This window comes from Temnothorax americanus, unplaced genomic scaffold, assembly GCF_048541705.1.
Source record: "Temnothorax americanus isolate GAGA-0224 unplaced genomic scaffold, ASM4854170v1 Scaffold5, whole genome shotgun sequence".
NCBI lineage: Eukaryota > Metazoa > Arthropoda > Insecta > Hymenoptera > Formicidae > Temnothorax > Temnothorax americanus.
In genome coordinates, this window is record NW_027509657.1 from 5,780,549 (window position 1) to 5,795,180 (window position 14,632).

The 14,632-nt window shown below is 48.0% G+C and overlaps 2 protein-coding genes across 10 annotated transcripts; one reads left to right on the forward strand and one right to left on the reverse strand.

Moving 5' to 3' along the window:
* Nucleotides 1-57: 57 nt before the first annotated feature.
* LOC143903995 (putative G-protein coupled receptor CG31760) lies at nt 58-11,332 on the reverse strand. 7 transcript variants are annotated; one of them, XM_077418172.1, is made up of 19 exons: nt 11,138-11,278; nt 10,372-10,477; nt 8,666-8,829; nt 8,228-8,376; nt 7,940-8,144; nt 7,361-7,595; nt 6,219-6,353; nt 5,922-6,090; nt 5,686-5,833; nt 5,479-5,611; nt 5,252-5,405; nt 5,042-5,151; nt 4,560-4,774; nt 4,339-4,477; nt 4,146-4,251; nt 3,810-3,953; nt 3,374-3,556; nt 2,767-2,991; nt 58-2,688 (listed from the first exon to the last, which is right to left on the reverse strand). In XM_077418172.1, the coding sequence occupies exons 2-18, from the start codon at nt 10,446-10,448 to the stop codon at nt 2,788-2,790; spliced, it is 2,670 nt and encodes an 889-aa protein (XP_077274298.1). In that variant the 5' UTR covers nt 10,449-10,477; nt 11,138-11,278; the 3' UTR covers nt 58-2,688; nt 2,767-2,787. The 7 variants fall into 7 exon arrangements, with proteins under 7 accessions (XP_077274298.1, XP_077274301.1, XP_077274300.1 ...); XM_077418175.1 differs by having other exon boundaries at nt 6,219-6,311; nt 11,120-11,264; XM_077418174.1 differs by having other exon boundaries at nt 2,767-2,988; nt 11,120-11,264.
* Nucleotides 11,333-11,453: 121 nt separating this feature from the next.
* On the forward strand, nt 11,454-13,466 carry LOC143904024 (PDZ and LIM domain protein 4). 3 transcript variants are annotated; one of them, XM_077418228.1, is made up of 3 exons: nt 11,454-11,972; nt 12,072-12,265; nt 12,503-13,466. In XM_077418228.1, exons 2-3 carry the CDS (start codon nt 12,152-12,154, stop codon nt 12,689-12,691), a joined length of 303 nt encoding a protein of 100 aa, XP_077274354.1. In that variant the 5' UTR covers nt 11,454-11,972; nt 12,072-12,151; the 3' UTR covers nt 12,692-13,466. The 3 variants fall into 3 exon arrangements, with proteins under 3 accessions (XP_077274354.1, XP_077274353.1, XP_077274355.1); XM_077418227.1 differs by having other exon boundaries at nt 12,102-12,265; XM_077418229.1 differs by having other exon boundaries at nt 12,113-12,265.
* Nucleotides 13,467-14,632: the final 1,166 nt, after the last annotated feature.

Below are 14,632 nucleotides of genomic sequence, written 5' to 3' on the forward strand. Positions count from 1 at the left end.
TCGGATTCGCACCGAAGATGAGAATGGGAGGGAGTACCAGGGAAGGAAGCACCTCTCTTGTTAGTCCCCAATATCATTGTATTCATTGAGAGACATACAGTATACCTTTTACAAATATGTGTCCGGTTCTACATATATAACTGTTTGATTTGTTCGGCGGGACAGGGATGGATGGGATCGAATGGAACGGGATTCGCGCGTTAGATCCTCCTCTCTCCTTCCTCGTCCTTTCTCGCGCGCGCGCGTGCTCGGCACGCGGAAATCTCGCCTCCTTCCCCTCGTATCGAAAAAATAACGCCGGAGTTTATATACACTAAAACAGGATCTACGTGGATCGAACTCGCAACTCGCTCGCCAATCTCGGCGCGACTCCGCGCACCCGCGGATTTTTCACACGTATAACACACGCAACACCGAAAGCGTTTCGTCTCTTACGATTACTATTGTCGCGAGCTATCGCGCGCGTCACAAGCTTTTTGGCGCATCTTACGACTTTACATCGAGCGCAGAGTGCTCTATAACGCAACGAGGGCCTTATCTCGCGTTTTTGATTTGTACTTAATCGGAAACGAGAATGGGAATCTTATTGTGCCGGCCACCGTTCAATCCTTTTAAAACGGATGTACAATATGTCTACATCGAAACTAAGATAAACTTGTGCGAAAAGTGTGAAAAATTTCCTCATTAAAAATCATGTTCACGGCGAGCGTCTTCTTTGGACGTTCCGATAATGCAGGAACGACTTAAAAACTACTGGTAAAGTGTCGTTGGTGAAAAACATCGATTGTGCGTAAAAGGGAACGAATTCGGGCGGGCCAAAACCGATTTCTATTTTCAAGCGGACGCTCTATCGCGCGATATCCGTAAGAAAATAAAATGCAACCTGCAACCCGATCGATAGACGTGAAAATCTCGCGCAGAGTTTACTACATTCGACTTTCGTCATCGAATATTATCTACGTTGTACTGGCAACGCACGTACACATATATCTATCACCCATATATATTTCTGCGCCTCCCCTTCCCCCACATTATTCAACAATTATTACGTTACGATAAATATCTTAGACACGAACAGCAATATTTCTGTCGGTCGTTGTCAACGCACGACTGTATACGCGATCTACGATAACAGCGTTCTATCTCGTGAAAACGTAAGCACCCTTAAAAAAGTGTAAACTAACAAGGCAAAGATTTCATCGACTGTCAATCGCTTTATCGCACGATTTTATGTCTCTATACTCTCTTTTCAGGCTTTTTTCGTTCTTTTTTTTTCTCCTTATTATCGTCTTTTTTTCCCCCAAACGCGAATCTACGATCGTCAGCAAAGTTGATATCTCTTCTTCTTCTTCTTTTTTTTACAGCCCGTTGTGTAACTTTATTGTCACATGTAACATTTATACAATCTGTTACGAATAATTATCGCTCAGTTGTTCGCAACTCGGAATGTGATTCTACGTTCGGAAACGAGCAAAATGTAATACAAATCGGATAAGGCGGTATACAAATGAGAGCCGCGAGGGAGAGTTTGCGTCTCACCTCGAATGTGTACGATTCGCAAATAAGGTCATAAACTTAAACGTGCAAACGGCAATGATTCTGCATTTCGTATTCAATGGCAATACTTAACGCGTTAAACTTGTCGAGCGTTCAAGTCGGGGAAAATACGCGCCTGTTATGCTCGTATATTATATTACTCGCTTAAATTAAACATTCACATTCAAATTGTGGTATTTAGACATTCGTCGACGGGACGATGAGGAGGACGATGTGTCACCCCGGCGTGATAAAGCCGCCGGAAACGGTGCTATTTGAAATCAGGGAATACGACGACTTAATGTAACATTTAAGAAAGGCATCTTCGCGCCCTTCGCTGTCCTTAATATCGAAATGCCTATACACACGGCTTTGACGCTGCTCGGCAAAAGTCGGCGCGCTTATCGCGCCCCGTAATTCAAAACGATTTTGACAAGGAGATAACTCAGAGTCACGCGTTTCTTACAATTCTATCGGATGCTCGCAACGATGACGACGACGCCGCGCGCGCGCGCGCGGAAAGCGAAGGGTACCGTTGAAGACGACGACGACGACGACGACGACTCGCGGAACTCGCCTCGCGCGTCCTTTGTGCATTTGTGACAGCTTTGGTATCGCGGTTTCATTTCGATCGTTCCGTTCGAATCTCTCGATGAAACTTCCCTATATTCTTTAAATACAATTTCCTGTACATTTCGCCGTAGCGCCAACGGTGTGTCATTCGAGAGAGAGAAAGAGAGAGCGCTTTTTGTATATTATATCAGAAGAAACGAGAGATATCGATTTATACGTGTAATAGAATTGCCCGCTCTTGACAGCCGCTGTTACAAAAATAAACGGAGACGCGAAATACTCGCCGTCGCCGTCGCCTTTCGCTTGTCCGCGTGTCTCAGATTCATCAAAGATTTTGATTTCAATTAAGAGATATATCGTACACCTAGGAATTGATTACGAAGATATCGCTATCACAACGGCGCGAAGACAGTGATCGCGATGAGTTTTTGATTATATGGCGTTTCATACGAATACGGGCAGTCTCCTGTCCTTTAAAGGATACAACCTGAATATCTCCAGTTTCTTCTTCCTCCTCTTTCTCCGACTTCTTCGCGTGTTCCTACTTTCGTCGGGACACTGTCTTCGTCACAACCATACCTGTCGACAAGAGAGAGATTAATTTAGACCAATTCGTGCTGATTAGCGCGATAAGGCAAATGGGTCAAAGTTCTTTACCTCCTCGCTATTGACCATTAGTCAAACCTTCTCGCCACTCGATCGCGGCCTCTCCTTCTGTTCTTTATCCTTGTTCCGCTCCTTTTCGCGCTCCCTCTCCCTCTCCGCCTTCCTCTCCCTCAGCATCTCCGACCTTCGCGCTCTGTGCAGACTTCCGGACGGAAAGGTCGAGTCCTCGACGGCCGCGGCCGCGGCTGCCGTTGCACCTCGCTCCACGGCCGTCTGCTCAATAAATTACTCCAATTTATTTCCCAAGACGCTCTCTTAGCGGACTCGTACGAATACGGATGCGAGAAAACGCACTGGTGCGGAAGTTTTCGCGTGAAATTTGCCATATCCGCGATTCCATTTCCTGTCCGCGTTTATACAACACAACGTCTAAAAGATTCGACGAGGGGAAAAAAGGGGAATGAGGAATTTCGCGAATTAATTTTTATCCACGACAATCCTTAAAACGTGACATGAGTAAATTAATGTAAACAGTAAAATCAAATTTCTCAGGAAGAACGACGGTAATTTATTTCGCTCGCGTCGCCGGGTCCAGAAATTCCGTATGTCCTAAAAGTTGATCGAATGGCGAAGGGAGTGAAACGATTTAGGTACATACTTTGAGAATAAAGCTGGCCGTCGAGCTCTTGGCGATGGGACTCTGGCTGGCGGATGGATGCCCGTGACCGTGACCGTGCGTGCTGAAGTAACCGCCCATCTTCGGCTTGATGTGTCGGTTGTGCATCTCCATGTGCACTATCTTCATGAATTCGATTCGCGCGGCCAACTTCTGAATCTCCTCCTGATATAGAGAATTCATGATGGGGCAAAAAGATGAAGTTTTGAATTCGAATTCACGTCGTCAACACAGACCGGAATTCATCATAGTCAGATTATATATATATAAGATCTCGTCTTAAGTTCGTCATTAAATACTCCGTGGCCAATGAAACGAATAGTACAACGTCCGAAGATAAACTCGAGACAATCTTAATATAAGATCTGACTATATGATTACCGCCCATAAAGATGTACAAAGGGGAACAAGAGCGTACCTTAAGCTCTTCGTTTTCCTGAAATAAATCCGTCGTCTCCTCCGGCACCAAACCAATTCCGTTCAGAGAGAAGCTCGCGGTGACGCCGCGTGCTCTCGCTCGACTGTCCCACTGATCCCCCTGGCCTCGCAATACTCTGATTACCTGATGAACACACCGATTGGAAATGAATCATCAATTACAATCAGAGAGAATGAAAGCATAAAAAGAATGGATATTGAAAAGACCGATCCGATTTCTCAGAGCAAGACTGTTTTCCACGGGGCTGTTTTAATATTAAAAGACTGATCTTTTCAGTGTCCACAATGATTATGAGATCGTCCGTAATTGTCTTACTTTAGGGCCGAACACGAGGAAGACCGTAACGGACGTCGAGAGCTGAGTCCGCAGGAAGCCTAACAGGTATTTGATATCCGGCCCGGCACGAGGAAATATGAAGAGGCTACAGACAATTTATTCGATGATATACAATGTATTGTCGCAAGATGGGTTTCATACGTATAATAATATATTTGCGTCGACTACGTACTGAATGGCTATCATGGTTATATTCACCGCGGCTATATTGTAAATGGCGTAACTTATCAAACGGGCCTCGTTAAACAGACTCTCCGCGTTTCGCACGTTGTAACATACCTTTATGCCCCAGGCGAGAAAGAGAATTTCACCTTAAAGCAGAATCGTTTATCGATCACTTCACTGGCGTTCTGAGATAAAGAGATCGTGGAATCGTTTCCGTATTATGCTTACCGATAGCCAGGCTGTGATCCCACCAGTTGTAAGAACACTGGTAGAACTTCAAGTCATTATTATCCGTGATTACCTCAGCGTAAGGCGGCGCGCTGACGGTCCACGTGCCGAGATAGATCAGCATCACCAGCAGGATGGGCACCATCCATTGTAGCAGCTGTTTGTCCGTCAGCTTAACTTTGTGGGCGCTTTTCACCCGGTATGTAAGCGAAACCCTGCGGACAAACACATTTATTCGGATTTCTCCGCCACCGCGGGGGACCGAGTTATAAAACTGAAGCGCTGAAGATGCAAGCGGACCAGTCGCAACAAATTTACTGAGGCGCAGCATCTTGTCATTAAATTCTCTTGAAAAAAAAAACCCAGTGATTAGACTTTGAAATCGAGAATCGCTTTATTTCACGAAACAAACTTTAACTTTTTTCAATTTTTTACCCGCCCGTACTTTCAACGATGTGATAGCGCTTATCGCAGCTACTTACCGCCAGGTTTTCATCAGCAACGCCGTATACGAGACGCAGAAGCCCATGTGCCTCGTCCACTTTGTGGCGATGCACGAATACATATCGAGGACCGGGAATATAGCGGCCATCTACAGCGAACGAGAGTTCCTGATTAGTATAAACTATAGCACAAAACGGGGAAACTTTGAAGAGAAAAGAAAAGGGGATAGAGAGCGTTTCTCCACTTACCTCGAGATACATCAAGGCGCAGCCCAGAAGCGTGATAGACAGAAATATCGGGGAAGCGACCTTGAATACCTTTAGTTTACGGTGCTGATACATGTACGCCACCAGGATGATGGTACCCAACGCGCAGAAAATTGAAACAGCTAGCAGCGAGATTCTTAAAGAGTAACACACGATTGAGATAACGTCGAGCGACAGAATTAAAAAATACGGACAGTTCGAGAGAGTACCTAAACGGCCAGTTGTACGTCGCCAAGCAAGGCTCGGGGCCCTTGCACCTGGCGCATCCCGGGGCGCAGCGCAGACATAGAAATACCCTCTCGTAGGAGTCGCTCTTGTTCTCCCTCATTTCCTTCCACGCGGCTGTAATAAATATGACCGGAGGATTAGATGCACGAGACAACCGACAAATATATAGCAATAAGTCTGAGTCTGACCTTCGACGAGAATTCCGTGGAAATCACCCAACCGATGATGGGTGACGCTGTAAAAGCCTTGCCGACACTTACACACGTACGCGCCTTTCGCCCAGCCAGCGCCCACCCCGTTTTCATTCACTCGGCTGCCGGGCCCCTGATACACGCACTAAACCAAAAAGAGAGTTCTTACTTTTTATCATTTCCCGATTCGTGAGAATAATATAGGCCGCGGAGGTCAGGTTTACGACATTTACTTGCGTGGTATCGGCGTGACACTTGTGGGTGCCCCTAAAAAAGGCTATCTGATTGCTCGAGGGTGCCTCGAGTCCGTCGTTTGCTTTGTCGCGGCTTTGCGCCGGGGCCTCGCACTGGTTCACCTCCAGCCCGCTTATATCGATATCCATACTGATAAACTCCCGCACCCTTCAAGGAAAGAAGACCCAAAAGAAAAGAAAAAACGATCGAGTTCGTCAGAAGTAGTTTATTTACGAACGAGCGTTAAATTAGACAAGTTCTTTTTTCCCACAAGCGAGAGCTGTATATATACCAACCCGGGTCGGACATCCGGCGGCTTCACGTTGACGCTATACGAAATGAGCCAGCGGCGAGTTTTGCAGGAGAAGTACGGGATGGTCCACCAACCCCTGTAGGATTCAATCGGCGGTGACTGCATGAATTTCGGTGACCTGGGATCACACGCAAACGCCACAAGCCGCCATAGAAACTTCGACATTTCTTCTGGTGAACACGCGTTTTCTTTCGTGCAACGAAAGTCGTGAACGCCCCGGCACTTCACGGTCATCCCCCGGTATCGCTCTCCAATGGCCGTTGATTGAAACACGGCGAGACGCAAGGTTTCTCAAAGTCTTGCAAAATCGCGTATTTCAGAATCGTCCGCGAGTAACTATCGAGTTTCTATGACTTGACGCTAGTACGGGATGATGAGGGATGATGAATGATCGTGGAGCGCCCCTATGCAAGATCAGCGCGATTCTTTTCTAGCGAATTGTTTCCGACGTATATGGGTCTGTCCACCGTTAATATTTATACATTTTTTTATAGATTTACATTTTAAACATTTGAGTTCTGGACTCTGGAGTAACGCATATAAACTGAAGGATAACATAGCTATCGTAAGACTTCTTCGTTAAATATTTATGATTTGTGATTTAAACGTTTTAAATTTTAATTCAAAGCGCATAAAATATGACGCGTAAGTCTTGTTTCTTCTGAATAAAATCTAAATAAAATCTTTTTGTGGACAGACCCGTATCTTTCGATTCTATACTTCACCGATAGAAGTGAAAGACAACGTTTTAAGCATGAATAGGGTGCGTGACAGGGTGCAAGACAGTGCTGAAAAGGTGCGTGTGCGTGCGTGCGTGCTAATATTTTTAGGAAGAAATATAGGGTGGTCCGTTATCGAAGATACAATTGAGAAGAAAACTCTATAAAAGATGTATATGAAAAAAAAGTCTTCTTTACGCGAGGGACTTGGAGAAAATCGAAGGTAAAAATAAAAAAGAATTCAGTTCTATTTCTTCGTGTGGGATTCATCTCTCCATCAGCAATTGTATCGTCCGTAACGGGCCGTACAGTATTATTGACGCTGAATAATGGAAGATGAAAGATTTCAGAAAGTTTGGCTTCTGCAGATACACAGTTGCGCGATAGGGTGCGACGAGGGGCGAACCTTAATTCGGCGCTGCCGCCTGCGTTCTCGAACCACGGCAGGCTGGGATCCGGCTGCGATCCGGGCTGGACCGCGTGGCTCTCGACCTCAGAGGGCTCGCCGACGCTCCCGGGACTGCGTTTCAGCCACACCGCGGTGATCACCGTGCCGGTGGACGCGTTGAGCGCGATCACCCTCGCCTCCACCGCGTCGTCCACCGACACGAGCAGGGACTTGGTCAGGGCGTCTAAAAGAGCTACGCAATTCTGGTTTTTTTTTTTTTAGCGAACATCCTCGGCCGGTTCCACGACCGCCGTGTGTCAAACGATCACCTTCGGCGCGCGGCGCATTGCTAGCCGCGCGCAACAGGTGCCGCCAATAAGCGGCAGGTAGAGAAAGGGAAGTAGATTGGGGTCACTAATTCCGGATCATTTGTCACGCTTGAATAACCCGTCTTTTATTTCGCTAAACAACGCGCGCGTCAAATGTCAAATGTTCAATTGTGCGTCGCGTTCCAAAAGGGAAGAACGCTCTCTCCTTTATACGATATGATCCGAGATTAATATTCTCTGACCGTCATGGCCTCGACCCTCGACTCACCGTCACGTCGCATCGCCTCAGCAGCCCCGAGATTCCGTAGCACCATAGCGGTCATGTCGGCCTTCTGACGCGCCGTGTCGTAACGCCTCGGGTCCAGGACGACGCCAGCCGGAAGGGATTTAAATCCCGCCGTGCTGACGCAAACCTCGCCCAGGGAGCCCGTCGATGCCGCCTCTATCACGTCCAGGGCTTCCTCGATGGCCGCCTTCGGAAGAATCGGAGAACGGCGCGTTAATGGATCCTAATCGATAGTCGGGTCGGGATAAGCGTCGATGAAGAAAAACAAACCCGTTTGGAATCGACGATGTCGTCACGAGCGGTCGTCGACAGAGACGGCGTCGAGGATGAGTCGGCCTTCGTCGTCACCGCCATCATCGTCATCGTTGTCAGCGTGGCAGCGAGTAGGACCGAGAGCCAGGACTCGCCCATCCCGCGCCCTGGTCATTTGTTCTTGTAACGAAACGAAAGCTCCGAGATGTTGATTTACTCGAGAATAATATATTTATCGAGGGGGAATAAGATAAGGTAATTTGGTGATATATGGAGTTAACGATCTCCTCCGCTTCATCGATAAATAAATTAGCCGTATAGGTGCGAAATATCGCGGGCAATTTGCGGTAACTTTGGTTTAACTCCTGAAACTCGACGATTGGGAGGATCGTTACGAGGTTCTCTCACTCGTTATCACCAAAATATCTTACTTCACCGCAGAGCTATATCTCTCACCTCCGGCGGTGACATTCAAGTGGCGGCGAGCCCGCGACCCTCGCTCGTAGTGGGCCGCTCGTACGCCCTTGCCGGCGATCGTCCGGGCATGTTTCCACCTGCGATCCTTCAGCCCTCTCGGCTTCCCGTCGGAGAAACACCGTCGCGGGGAAACACCGTCGCGCCTACGTCGTGAAACATCAGATAACGCAAAACGGTAGACGGCACGCTCCATCGCACCAGGACGTACGCGTCGCGCGATCGAACGACGATCGATCACAAATCGATGGATCAATTATTAGCCGGACTAATTAGCCGTTCGACAGAACGGAGACCTTCTCCGCCTCCTTCTCCTCCTCACGCCCGGTTCGCGCTGGAGTATTTTGCTATTTTAAAACCGAGTAGGTAGAAGGTAGAACGCGCACGCCTCGGACAGCGTAGGGAATATTACTGGCATCGGCTATCCCGGTCGCTCGATTTCGTCTCGTTTTCCTCGGCGTGTCGCAAAATAGAACGGTCGGCATAGGAGAGCACAGGAGAGTCCATTTTCCAGCGACTTACCCGGCCTTTGACAAACGATACGTGAGGCTCGTTCAACCTTGAACAAATCTCGACAGACGACAACCCCTTCGACCCTCGGCCTCGCTCGCGCCCGGTTGCGCGTCGCGCGATCGTACCCTCCGGACGAGAAGAAAGCATTGGAAGGCAATCGTTTCTCCTTGCGGAAAACGTTCGAGATCGATCGCGAGACCGAAAGAGAAAGAGAAAGAGCGAAAGTTCGTTGGCGCGTGTTCGATTAAAAAGAAAAAGTACACGCTACGTATGTACAAAACAAAACGCGCGATCGATTAAAAAGGGTACGCGCGCGCGGGGGGAACGAGAGCGAGAGTCTCGCTCGTGTAAGTCGCTGATCGGTTCGCGATCGATACGCGCGACGTTGTCAATCCGCAATCGTGGCATTTCGGCCGTCGTTTGGACGGCGACGGGACGGTTGCCGACTTCCAGGCGAGTCTCGCGATATAAACGCGTTCGTTATCGCGATTTACAGTATTTTTCTGGCGCGACGAGGTCGCATTGTCCATCCGTAGGAGACGGGCGCTGTAGCGTCAGTAGAAAACGATCGATGCAGCCACTGGCATGGCACAGCTACCCCCAGAACCCGCGCGTCCTCTCCCCTCTCTTCGAGCCTCGCTTTCCTCTCGCGTCGTATCTCTCTCGTGCTATCTCCCGATCTCTTTCTCTCTCCCTCTCTCCGTCTCTCTCCACCTAACTTTATTTCACGCGATACGCCAAACTAAACCGAGCATCGAAACGGGAGTTTAGTCTGCAATCTAGAGTTCGTAATTTACGCTTATTCACGCCTACCCCTTTCGTTTTGTGAGAATTTATTCCAGTTCTTCGTTTATTTGCGACGATTTGTATAATTCTGCATGGATATAAGGTCGTAAATCCACCTTGAATAATCTGTAATTCGCGTCAAATTTCAGGATAGGTTCTTATTTATAAAATTGGAATATATATGTATAATGTATTTTAATATATTATATTTTACGTATGCATTGCATTTCGATTCTTCGCGTGTTTTTCGCGTTACACGGCACGTAAAATCACGAATGGAGGCGGGGGGAGGGGAATCCTCCTAAAATCCTCCTTCCATCCTAAATTCCGGCACGAATTACGTAGACGGGCCTAATTACCTTCGACGCACGTAAATCGGTGAAACTTACGCGGAGAGATTGCACGGAAGCGTATCCGCACGCAGCGAGTCGAGGCTATTATACTCGTGAGCGATGGACATCTCCATTCACCGGAACCATGACACTCCACCGATCACTGAAATATTTATAATATAATGTATCCGCCCGCGCACACACACACACACACACACACACCGCACGCGTACGTGCTCATTTGTAATTTATTGCGGACAGCTACCTATTACGACGTGACTGCGAGTGACGCACTTTTTTTTTTTTTCGAAAAATCGATAAATCTGAATATCGACAGTTCTCGCTATTTATGTATATGCGTGTGTGTGTACGTATATATATATATATATATATGTTAATTTAAAGTTCAAAATACACGCGTTTGTTTACTGTTTTTACCGAGTCTCGTCCACTTCGCCGAATTCTCGACTGCGAAATACCGAAAAATCAAGCGTGTCGCGATGTGGAGAAGAAAACAAGCGAAATCAACGTGCGCAAATAAGTGTGTCGCGCGCGCGAAAAATTTCTACGCGGCGTGTCGAGAGATCTCTTAGAGTATTTTTTTTTTTTTTTTTTTTTTTAAACGTGATTTTCTCTCCTCTCGCGAGGGCAATCTGTTATATAACGCGGACGTCGCGAAACGCGCCGAAAGAATGCAAAAAAATCGTCGCGGCAGGGTCGAGAAGGCACTGGGTGATCGCGAGGATGTTGGAGGACTTGGGACACGAATCGTGTCCGGCGAACGGCGATTAATCGTCCCACTTACCCTCGGCATTTAACGTACTTAGTGGACGCACGCGAAGCGGGAGATCCGGAGGGACGATTGCCAATTAGCCGGGAGGAAAGGCACGCGATTTGTTGCGGCGCGGCATGCCCGGCAGCGCGCACACGTTGACACGAGGGGGGAGGGCACGAGGGATACGCGCAGATCCACGTATAAAGTTTTTCCCCGAGTCGAGGGTAGTCCGGAGTGTGACTGGACTCGCTCGTGACACAACGAGGACTCACGGACTCAGCTGTATCGCCGGGACCCGGAGCCGGGGCCGGGGTCGGGGGTCGCCCCCGTCGTCGGGGCGTGCGCCCTTCGCGCGAAATCAAACGTCGCCCTCACCCCGATACGTTCGCGGCACGGCGCGCGAGAGAGGAGATGACACCGGAGATGAACCGGGGGGTTTTCGAGAGAGGAGAGTCGATGAGGGGGGGAGGGGGGGGTGACGACTGACGAGGTCGGCCGAGAGGAGATCATTCAACGCGCTGATCGGTGCGTCCCTTTTCGCCGATCTCCGACCAGATCGGAAACCAATTCGATCGTCCCGCGGCTTTCCTCCGCTCGTCTGGCGCGTATACTCGTCGTACGAAACTGTGGACGCGCCTCGCGCATGTCATCCCCCTTGTCGTATCGGAAATAGGATGTAGCTTCAGCGCGGGCGCAACTCTCTCTCTCTCTCTCCCTCCCTCTGTCTTTCTCTTCTCTATGCGGGCGAGGGACGAAATTCGAATCGCGTCGCGATGCAGACGCCGAAAGACGATCGGCGGACAGCGATCATCGATCGTCGCTCGTACCCCATCAGGCGTGCTCGACCGCGGGGTGATCTGATTTGAGTAACAGGATCGTCGTGGTGAGCATAAAAAGAAAGAAGAGATTTTTGCGGTCTCTTTAGATTTAAACCCGTGAGATTTTAGAGATTTAAGATTGAAAAACGGTCGCAATTTTGCAGACAATTGAAAAACGCGTGGACCCCCAAAAGTTTGCTTTCAGGCAAGACGAATTGTTCGTCATTGCGCTAAATCCCCCGACATGGCGAGCGACGTCCTCACCACCGACGTTAAACTGTCGCGATGCAACAATCAGCCGTGGGGCTTTCGGCTCTCCGGAGGCGTGGACTTCGCTTTTCCTTTAACCGTCGTCAGGGTAAGATACAACTTTGATCGATATCTGAATTTTGCGACAGGCACGCGACAAGACAAATCACTCGTGATTCTCCTCGAATACGGCCCCGAGTTATAAAAAGTCCCGAGTCCGATTAAAATCTAAAGTAATCAATCATGTTGCCGCGAGACACTCGAGTAGCTATTTTCGAATTAAAACGATATATTTTTCTTTCTCCCGTTGTTTTCACGATTATCGTTAAACCCGCTTGTGTTGAAGGTGACGATCGAAGGCCTGGCCCACACAGCTGGTCTGCAAGCGGGCGACGTGATCGTCCGCCTGAACGGAGAGCCAATAAGTCAACTCACACACGCGCAAGTCCACAATAAGCTCGTCAGCGCCGGCGACGATATCGTTCTATCTGTTGTGCGAAGTCACGAGATCGCGCGACGACAACGGGAACAATAACGATATATCCCCTCGCCGACGAGCTTCGTCTCCGCGAACTCTCATACCCGACGAATAGAAACGCGAATAAAAGCTGAAAAGTCCGGACGCACGTGTCCGGATCGCGATGCGAAGACGCGACATGTAAGACAAGATGAGTGGAATAAAATATTGATGGAAAATACCGACGAGAGGCGAGATTTTTAAGCCGCACGTGTTCGAGCTTACAAGCGCGCCTTGGCCCGACCTTTTCGTCGCGCATCTGGCACGCATCGCGACGATCAAGGCCTCGGTGGTTACGCATTGTTGCGAAATTGTGTCGGCGATCGGTCCGCGTGATCGAGCGCAATTAGTCAACTATCGGTCGGACGCGGCGAGGGGGGTGGGTGGGCGTCATTTTTAGTCGCAATTAAGCGATCCGCAAACAAAGTCTTTCCCCTACCAGCGTGATTAGATAATACGATCGCACGCGAGCGAGGACGAATTCAAGGGAACGCGATGAAACACGTTGGCGTTTATTCGCATAATTTATTCTCGCTTTTTAATATATTAGATATTGTTTGTAGAATATATATTTTGTATATGTATATGACTCGCGCTATAATCGTTAATTATCGTAAACAATTCGACGTACGCGCCATTTCGCAATATAATTTACACAAAAAATTACTGTACAATATATATTAGCCGTTTCTCGCTATCTCCTACTCTCGAGCATACATCCGCGCTGCAATTACACGCACACAAGGAAAACTTTATCACACTTGTTACATTTTTTATTTTTATTTTTTTTTTTTCCATCACTTTACCCCCGCGTCTTATCGTCATCGTCGTCGTCATTGGGGAGGGGACGACGCAGGACCAAGTATCAAGCTTGGATTCGGATATTATTAGAGTAAAAAAATTAAAGAAAAAGAAGAAAATTCACTTTAAAAATTGCAGATTTGAAGGAACATATAGGAAGTCACACGCTATAAGTAACGATCACACGTTGCGATCACTAAATGCCTAGACTGTCTTCGTCTTCTCAGAGCCGTGGTATGCGTGCCAGGCGAATCTCTCGGACACGGGAATTAAATCCTTTTTATCGTCCGTCCCGCGCGTGCCAATTTCGCTTTCCACTGTATGATATGACGCCGGATATGAGAGCTATCCCGTTCCGTCGCGACTATCTAATGATATGCATGTCTCTCCGAGTCACAGACACGTGTCGTGCGATAGTAAGTTTACCGTACGTTCTATAACGTTAAGTATTATAGCAAGGATCAGCGATAGGGACACGCGAAAAGAATTTTAAATCTCCTATTACCCCGTCCGTACATGTACATATGTACAGTCCGTTTTACTGTGAGCTTTAAGAGTTCAACAAAGACAACGCTACACAAATTTGTCGAACGCTTATAGATCTTTCGTATTATTTGTTTCTCTAGCGATACAACAGCTCTACGCGAAGACGAAAACGGCTGTGGGGAGGAGGGTTCGAGATCGATTCGAGGAATCTAAAATCATTTTTGTAACAGAAAGCAAAGCAACTAAGAAACCCATGTCTGCTGCGGTTAACCGCTAATTAATTAGCACGCGCGTAACAGACCACTCGCGTCGTTATTTTGCCAGCTGACTGATAGTCGCGCCCGATCTCGATATATAAATTTACACTTTGGTATACAAATACGTAATCTAATCGCGCGTATAGGCGCCGTTGGGTCCTTCGACGAGCTGGCTCGCGTCGAAAACTATTGTATCATTTTCGAGAATCATACCCCCGTCTTTATTCTCTCTCTCTACATCGAATGGGTCTGTGTGTCACAGTAAATATATATACAATACAATCAGGTACAGTAGTAGCATATGGAGATTGTAATTGGTTTAGTCTCGAGGAGGATGGACAAATGGATGAGAGAAGGGAAGATCAAGGAGCAGGATACAAGATAGAGAGAGAGAGAGAGAGAGGGAGAAGGAGAG